Raw genomic sequence first — 8,587 nt, 5'->3', positions numbered from 1 at the left:
TCAGGCCAAGACTTATCTTATAACCTGATCTATACTACCTAGTTGTTCTGTCAGTTTAGTTATTTATTCGTAGTAACTCAGGCCACAGCACATTCTCCAGCGACCACTTCATACCCAACCCGTCATTGCCGAGCATCCTCTTTTTCCATATTGGTCCATGACGTGATTATTTACCGACGCAATAGTGACATGTTGGATGCCCCGCCCTCGTAATCTGCAAAAAAGCGAACCTAGACTTTGAATTTTGGTTGGGAGCAGATCAGCCGGCGCCACGGACCCCTCCCCTCTCAATATAAGAATAGCAATAATAACAAGATCAAAAATTTGCGGGGGAAAAAAAAACATGCAATAAAATCATAATGATCGTGTTGTTGTTGAACTTGAGACCGAACCGGATGAGTGCAGACCATGTAACTTTGTACTTTTTATGCACGTACTGCACAGCTATATAGCAGTGGCCAGAGTAACTCCTTACTTAGTGGCCGTTTCAACTATTACTGCGTAGTTACACTCCGCTGTGCTGGGATGGGCGGGGATGGATTGCTGGGTGGCAAATGAAAATGGGAGATGCGATTGGAGGTGGTTGGTTGGTTGGTCGGTTGGTTGACTGTCTTTGTATGGCTACTGCATGTTTGCTTTATGGGTTTGCTCATTCGGCAGGTCACTATTCTGCCCTTAGAGTCAGGGAGGGAGTCACACGGCATACGGATGGGCCTTTTGTTGAGGACCGAGATTGAAGAGGAGAGGGGGGGTTGAATCCTTCTTCGAAATGTTTCGATCGATGATAAAATTTCACGCATAGGTTAGGTTTTTTTTGCTGCGTTAATGTTAGATCATGACATTCAAAGTGACATTCCAACTGGAGTATCATTGGCCAGTTAGGATCGCTCATCGACGGGAGTTGATAGGGTGAATAACCAGCCTGTTCAATAGGTCGAGATTGCTTTGGCCCTCAATCGCGCACCGTATTTCCACACAGATAGCGGGAGCATGATCGTGAGGAGGAACCGGGCCAACGCAAGTACTGAATTGGTCCATCCATACACGAGCGCATGGTACATACTAGGGGCAAACAAAGGGAACAGGAAAGCTGCTAGACTCTTTACAAACTGCTGTGCTGCCATGGCGCTGCTGGTGTGTTCCCCCCATACGAGTCGATAACATAGGCCATTACTATAGAGGAAGCCGAGGGATGAGCAATTATGAGATGAAAGCGATTATAGATTGGAGGCCAACAGCAAGCAAACTAGAGACGGGCTTTAAACAAGGGAGTAAAATCATTCCAGCCAACAGGGCGAAAACTCCCATGTCAACCGCCAGCCAGTGCACTCGATACTCAGCGGTCCACCCCTTAGATCAACGCGCTTGACCACGCAGCAATGGTTCTAGGAATCATCAGCGGGATGAGAGATACAGGCAAAAATCCTCGACCTTGTTGTCTGTGTTTATAGAAATGATCCATTAACCGAGCACTAGCCTGTGAGCCGGCCAGTTCGCCCAGCGAGCAGGCGATGTAGTGTAGTCCGCTGATTTCGAGGGATTGGTGATAATGAAAGATCCAGGGGGTGGAGAACGTTGAAAGGGTGATGTACAGGATGCCATAGTGGAAGCCCCGAAGGATCGACGAAACCTGGATGATGGGGTGAAACATGAGCAAACGGAGCGGTCTTGTAATGGCGCGCATGACAACCCTAGCAGCCGACCGTCCTCCGTCAAACCTTTGGCTTTCTGTGTGAAAATGGTTGTTCCCAGTCTCCTTGCGAAGACGTTCGGCACGCCTTCGGAGGATATGCGGGCAGTACGACTTGTGGAAGCAGAAAAACGACATGATGGTCATTGCAGCTTGGAATGCGGATGTGGACCAGAATATCCAGCGCCAGTGTGAGCGTTCAGCAATGAAGCCGCCAATAATGCGCCCTAGGAAAGAGTCCATTAGCTCATCGGCAGTATTTGGAGACGGGTTCAATCTGGAAAGCACTGTGAAAGGAAAGACGCCATTGCGGAATAACTCAACTCACCAACCGCCGCAGCTAGGTAGCGAAATTAGGAGATATATTCCCAAACCACGCCCTAGGAGATGTATTAGATATATTGCCAAACCACGCCCTCTCTGTTCGGGTCTCCAGATATCACCCATCACGCCACCTGCAAGCGCATATATGCCACTCGCGCCAAAGCCGGCCAAAAAAACCGCGACGCAATCAGCACCTCCTTCGTCGCAGCGAAACCGCAAACTACATTCCAAACCAGGAACCAGATATTGCTGGAATGTAAAATAACCCGTCGACCATACATCTCGGACAACGGGCTCATGACTAGCGGGCCAAAGGCGCTAGCCAAGAGGTAGATTGATAGCGACATGGCGGATTCCGTGGCAGACATGTCCAAGTCGGTCGCAATGGTGGAGAGGGCGGGGACCATGATGGTCGACACCATACTTCGGTTGAAGCCAGTGGCGGAGAGAACATCGGTCACCATCCATTTGCGGCTGTCGCGCCAGTCCAACAGGTTCTCGGCGTCGTAATGTTGGTCAAAGGCGACCAGGAAGGGGTCCGTATCAAACTCCTTTGCGCTTTTGCTGCTGGCGATATCATTATTAGCCAGTGTTGGGATCGCGGCCAACTCAAGATCCGTCTCTCGAGAATCTGGGGCCAACGTGACCATGTCGTGAGGGTTGGGGTTCGCCATGATTAACAGGTCGAGCTGGTGGCTGTTCGCCCTCTCGAACAAAACTCGAGAATAGGCAACAGCTCGCGATTGAGAGTATCTTGGTGCAGCTATGAAGGCAAAGCTTTGTGGTTTAAATAGCTTTGCCCAACCCAGACAGCAGACGATCCGGTATCACTCGCATCCGAGTGGATATCCCGGCGACTTTTAGATACGGCATCCTATGTGTTGCAGCAAAAGCTGTACAAAGCTATGTCGTGGGAGTGAGGAGCCAAACGGAGCGAAATAACCAAAATATAAAACGTGAGTCACTAGGCAGGGAGAGAGAGAGCCACTTGCAGTTTATGCCTAGAAACCGATTATATATGAATAGATACGTAAACATGAGGGTTAAGAATATATGAGAGATAAATATGCTGAATACCTCCGGGCCGTTAAACAAAATGAAACACTCGATGACAGGAAAACAGTGCCAGTTCATAGCGCGCTGATATCAAGAGGAGGTAGGTATGTCCGAGAAGGGTTTCGTCATCATGATAATGAAAAATAAACAGAAGGTATAAAGCATAGATGCAAAATGCGAATGAGGTATAAATAAGAAAAAGCCCTTTCCAAGTACTGTCTGCCCTTAGCCGGGCTTCTTCCCATAGACAATATAGGTTTTGATATACATGTGGTTTCTCCGGTCGCGAAACTCCGCCTTGACTTTCGCGCAGAGGACCTGGCACTCGGCCTGGCTCCATCCGAGGATTTTGCCAATGAAGCCGTAAGCGTACGCTTCAACACCCAGAATAACATTTTCAAGGAAATAGCGTCCGAGTTCTTTGAGTTTCGGGTCTTTGGGCCAAGGCCCGATTGGAACCTACTCATTGGAGACGATGTAAGTAGAGTGATAAGGGTAACTAGGCTTAGAGGGAAGGGTGAGGGAAGGATAGTAGAAGATACAATCAGGAAGCAAATTGGAAGCTAGAAATCCTAGAAACGACGAAACATACCTTGAAGATTTTCTCCTGCACATCCTCGAATCCCGCGTCGATAAGCATTTGCTTAAACTTATGTGCCATGTTGATTTCTTTCCCGAACTTCTTCGCCGCAGCATCGCAGAGAATCTGGACCTCGGAGGCGGCAGTGGCTCTGGCCATGGTATCGTCGTCAGACGACATCCACGCCTCGGGCTCCTGAATCTCCAGCCAGCCTCCTGGTTTCAAGTGTTCCATGCACTGCGATAGCAACTTGCCCCAATCCCCAATACTCCCACCAATTTGGCGTGCGTGGATGATATCGAAAGCTTCCTCACGGCTGTATCCCCATTCGGTTTCGATGTCGTCGACGTAAAATTTAACATTGGGAGACACCCAAGTCGGCTGGATCGGGCTCAGGTCGACCCCTATGGCCTGGGAGGAAGGGAATTCATCTCCGAAATCCAGAGCCCAGAGGCCAGTGCCGGTCCCCAGATCCAGTGCCCGTTGGGGATTGGGACCGATGGGCGCGAGAACGAGTTTCCCGTCGAGTAGTAGAAGAAAGATGTGATGGACAAGGTCCAGACGGTCTTGCTCGGCTTCGTCGTTGGGGAGAAGATATTTCCCCTTTTTAAAGCCAGTGTACCTGCGGCCGTTGGCATACTCGTAATTTAGAATTGAGGAGGTGACTGAGGCGCTGTAAGCGGAGGCGTCAGACTCGTCTCCAAAGGTGGAATCTGCAGAATCATCATCCACGTCGATAACGGGCAGCTTGGGCAGGGGGGTGGCGGCTGCAGCAGGGTCTGCAGCAGCTTCAGGGTTTCGGTGACTCATGACGACGGAATAATACTAATCGCGCTTGGGCTTCCCAGCTTCGATTGTGATGCGAGATTTCGATGTATCCTGGAACAGTGGAGAAATGGCCTCATTTGTCTCGGGGCGGCAAGGATATATTGCTCGGCTGCCGAGCCATCCCCTGCGGTGGGGACGGGGGCGGAAGCGCTAACTGCCCTTCCCCGTAAACGAAGAACGCCTTCGGGGATTGCGGTCAACTTCCAAGATGGTTCGGCGTGATCGGCTGGAGACGGTGGTGCTGCTCCAAAGCTTCCACGAATTCTTGCAACATCGCCACCACTCCTACGATGGACGACGCACACAACCTATAGACAGAGTACCAGTTCTCATGGTGTTCTTGAAAACAACACGCGTCGGGAGGGCGGGTCAGCCTTCTAGGCGCCGGAGCCGACTACTTCGTCGACAGCGGGGGTCGAGATGCAGAATCACGCCAAGTAGACGGTGGTGCTTATGTGCAGAATGAAGAAGGCCAAGTGCGGTTTTCTTCAGAGGATGCCCCATAGTGTTGAACAGCTGTTTGAACCTGTCGGGTTTGTGGATCAAGTTGCCACGAAATCCCAATGGCTTCTATATAGACTATTGAAGGTTGATTGGTGAATCTTCAATTATTCGATACTTCTATAGGCGCAGGACAAGCAAGACACACTCGCTCTGCTCACTGCGCAGTATTATATCCACATCTTTGTAGTATATATATTACGACGAGCGCTGCATATCACTCATATCAATCATTGTGACAGGAAGGCAGGCAATAGATAATCTGTAATCGGTGGTTTCTATACGCCCATGAGCCGTCTCTCTCTCTCTTTGTTTGGAGATTCAACAGAGATGTGAATCGAAATGTCTTATTGCCTAGCCAGCAAACTTATTGGTTGTACGGAGTACTCCGTAGAAAGTTTATATACATAATTAGGGTTACACCAGGATGAGTTAGGGTTAAGATAACTCAAATGTAGACCCGTCCACAGGGAACTCCCACTTCATGGAACCACCCTGGTCCCATCTCTTTTCATATCTCTGTGCCATGATGTCCAGAGAACCGCGAATAAGAGGCAAGCCATTCCACTAACCTCGAGTGAGGTCATACAGGGAACGAGCCCGACACCAACAACAAGCGGTAACCTCCTAAAAATCTTGTCATGTCTATACTACTACTCTGTCCGCAGTACCCAATACGTCCCATCAAACTTGATCTAGTTCTCCGCCAACCGTCTGCATTTAATGGCTGACTCCTTCCAATCACACACGTGTGCTACATGTCCGTGATACTGGAAAAAGCAGCAAGACGTGACAGAGCTATGTCATGCTTATGTGGCTGGTGATGCCTTGTATATCCTCATCTGAAAGATGACGTCTTCAGAGAAGCGAAGGATAATCCCAACAGGCATAATATGTTGAGAAAAGGGACCTGTGGTTTTGTCGTCGATGTTGACATTCATGAGATACGGCGGCAGCCTCGAGCTGGGCCATTAAACAACGCCCACCCAATTAGCCTCAACAAGCCTATCCCTGTACATGTCAAAATTCCCCTACGTGCCGCTGCGGGTCGATGCGTCGCTGGGTGCTGTTCCTATGCCGCCCTCCCCTCGGCTGCACACCAGCTCTTCTCACACCCTGAGGGCCTTCCACATGTTCATCCTCAACTTCAATGCCCTTCGATGCCGCGGCCATCTACCAGGTGCACATCATGCGGCGGGCTGGGGCAATCATACTGTGCATATGGAGGTTTCCTCGATGAATAGAGCGTGCGAGTTGCGAACGCACCGAGCCACATACACTTCAGAATTACGTGTTCTGAAGTATCCGCTTCCAGGCAGCTAGTTCTGCTAGGATCCTCCGGAGTGAGGTGAAAATAGAGAGCAAGATGTGCTGAAGTAGCGAGCTTTTGCAATATGTATCCTGTCATAAACTTAGCTTCGGGCGTTGCCCGAGTTATTGACGAAATAATCATCAGTTTGTATCTTGGTCTGGTATCAAACTTAAAATCCCTTCACGCAGTTTCGGTTACACCATTACAATCGATAATGGAAATACTTCTCGTCCTTGTTCGCACTGTGCCTTTCTCGCTATGCTAAACGGACCCAAAAGGGAGAATGTGCGCATTTCTTGCCTTTGCTTGCTGGTATTGTCTTGTTAAATGATGCCTGTTTGCCTATTTCAGTAAAAACCATGATGCTTCATGCTTGAGAATGAATAAGCAATGGTTGAAAACATGGATATCAAAAACCCGAACGCCAGTGCACGTATATAACAAGTAAAATTACATCACAGTTTTTGGGTCTGCTGCCCAAGAGATTCAATAAAATTTCAGTCGCTCAAAGCCGAATATACCGTTAACCATTTGTTGCCCTAAAATGCGTTGTCAATATAACCAATGGTTATGAATGAAAGATGTATCGCAGCCCAATGATCGCAGTTAAGACTTTAGTTTGAAAGTACAGAGAGACTTACGGTTCAGGGTGGATTTCCACGGGAGGAAACGATTGAGCATTAATCTGCCTCCCATCCGGCGTTTTCTTCACTGAGCCTCCGCTCATCTCCGCCTTGCCTGAGAGGGGGTCATCGGCATTTTTCACGGGATTCATGACGCTATTCTGTCCACCATCTTCGCTATCACCCTCGTCGTGCGCGCAGCCACAGTCGTAGAAATCACCAATCTTGCTACAGTCGAAGATATCTTTATAAAGCATTTTGTTCACTTCGTTATGAACATGGCATGCCCATGCAGCGGCTGCGGAGCGCGATGACACTTGCGGGGGAAACTTCGCCAAATGCGCCTGGAAATGGGAAGCGCATTCACCACTATGGTTGAAACAGGAGGAAGAGAGTATTGATTAGCGGACCATGGTCATTAATATTTAGGCCTCATTCGTTACATAAGATTCAGCAAGAGACAAAGAACGCACCAAGGATACAATCTTGAGAATAGGTAAATGAATGACCGTAGCGTTTCTTGTTGCTCCGCTGATGGTTTATCCGGAAACTGCGCCATCATGGTATGCAGCACTCTCCAGGCTGATCTGCCAAGTTCCGCTCTGTAAAAATCCCCCCTTGTTAGCTCACTCAACATACGCAAAAGAGAATGGCAATTGCCACAACAACCTAAACGAAGAATAGCGCTGAGGCCCCAAAGCATCGATATTTATCCCTTACTTCGCAGTCTCATTGCCCATTTTCGAAGTTACCACCGCCCCGTGCAACATTTTATCCGAGATCTCAACATTGGGAATCGTCCTGTCAACGTGGCCCGGCGCACGCGCTTCGGGACTTAATGGAGAGTTTTGGCGGAGGAATGTGAGGGTAAGGACGAAGAACAGCGCAAGGCCAATGAAAAGAAATAATCTTGACGTCGGTCGGTGTGTCATATTCTTGGAGAATAGGGTTGGAATGACTGCTATCTGGAAGACATTGGCAACAGGAGGGGATTGACTAATGTCCCCAGGCAGAGAAGGGAGTTGACGAGCACAGGTGTAGACAAGGCCGAAAATCGTCTCCGGTAGTGTTTCCTGTGATTTCCACCTGTCTCGGCTGAGATGGGAGTTGGTTTGTCGCCTGCCAGGAACTCGAAAGAAACGCTGCCCTTTTAATGCGAAGGGAGGCATAGTCATGTGACTTATAGGGTTCTCAGTATATCATTGGAAACGCCAAACAATCCCTCACCAACTTCCACCTGCACAACACAGAACAAAGGTGCTTCATCAGTTTATTCAACCCTTCTTCCAAACAGATATTCGTCAGAGATGTGATCCTAGAAGAAATGATGTTCTGAATGATGGCTCGGATGAGCACTCTCTTGACCTGGTAGAGTGCGCACTTCAGTCGCAATACATGATACATGAGGCCAAGAACGCACCCTTCGACCTCCTGAGTAGCGAAACGGCTAGGTGTCGGAAGAGAGTTACCTGCCAACATGAGTGGCCGTCCATTTGTTCCCCCTGGGCTCAACTAATAGCGTATGAAAGTGTGGGTGTTTGCCATACAGGGCATTGCGACAAGAGCAGCACGTACATACAATATTCTGACGACTGATGTACTAAATTGGGTCCATATACTCATAGCAATGCCTGCTAGGACCCTTCTGCAGTTCCACTGGGCCGTGTTGGGGT

The 8,587-nt window shown here is 49.1% G+C and overlaps 3 protein-coding genes across 3 annotated transcripts; all 3 read right to left on the bottom strand.

Moving 5' to 3' along the window:
• Positions 1-1,351: 1,351 nt before the first annotated feature.
• On the bottom strand, positions 1,352-2,688 carry HCAG_03235 (predicted protein; the record flags this gene model as incomplete). The annotated part of the gene is made up of 3 exons (XM_001541088.1): positions 1,352-1,917; positions 2,023-2,234; positions 2,294-2,688. 3 exons carry the CDS (start codon positions 2,686-2,688, stop codon positions 1,352-1,354), a joined length of 1,173 nt encoding a protein of 390 aa, XP_001541138.1.
• A 607-nt stretch (positions 2,689-3,295) lies between these two features.
• Positions 3,296-4,460, bottom strand: HCAG_03234 (predicted protein; the record flags this gene model as incomplete). Its single annotated transcript, XM_001541087.1, has 2 exons — positions 3,296-3,529; positions 3,663-4,460. 2 exons carry the CDS (start codon positions 4,458-4,460, stop codon positions 3,296-3,298), a joined length of 1,032 nt encoding a protein of 343 aa, XP_001541137.1.
• A 2,328-nt stretch (positions 4,461-6,788) lies between these two features.
• Positions 6,789-7,846, bottom strand: HCAG_03233 (conserved hypothetical protein; the record flags this gene model as incomplete). The annotated part of the gene is made up of 4 exons (XM_001541086.1): positions 6,789-6,830; positions 6,953-7,283; positions 7,388-7,516; positions 7,635-7,846. 4 exons carry the CDS (start codon positions 7,844-7,846, stop codon positions 6,789-6,791), a joined length of 714 nt encoding a protein of 237 aa, XP_001541136.1.
• Between the last annotated feature and the right edge of the window lie 741 nt (positions 7,847-8,587).

This window comes from Histoplasma capsulatum, genomic scaffold (assembly GCF_000149585.1).
Source record: "Histoplasma capsulatum NAm1 scaffold_3 genomic scaffold, whole genome shotgun sequence".
NCBI classification, from domain to species: domain Eukaryota; kingdom Fungi; phylum Ascomycota; class Eurotiomycetes; order Onygenales; family Ajellomycetaceae; genus Histoplasma; species Histoplasma mississippiense.
Note: the sequence above shows the minus strand (reverse complement) of the source record. Positions and strands in the feature narration are given on the sequence as shown.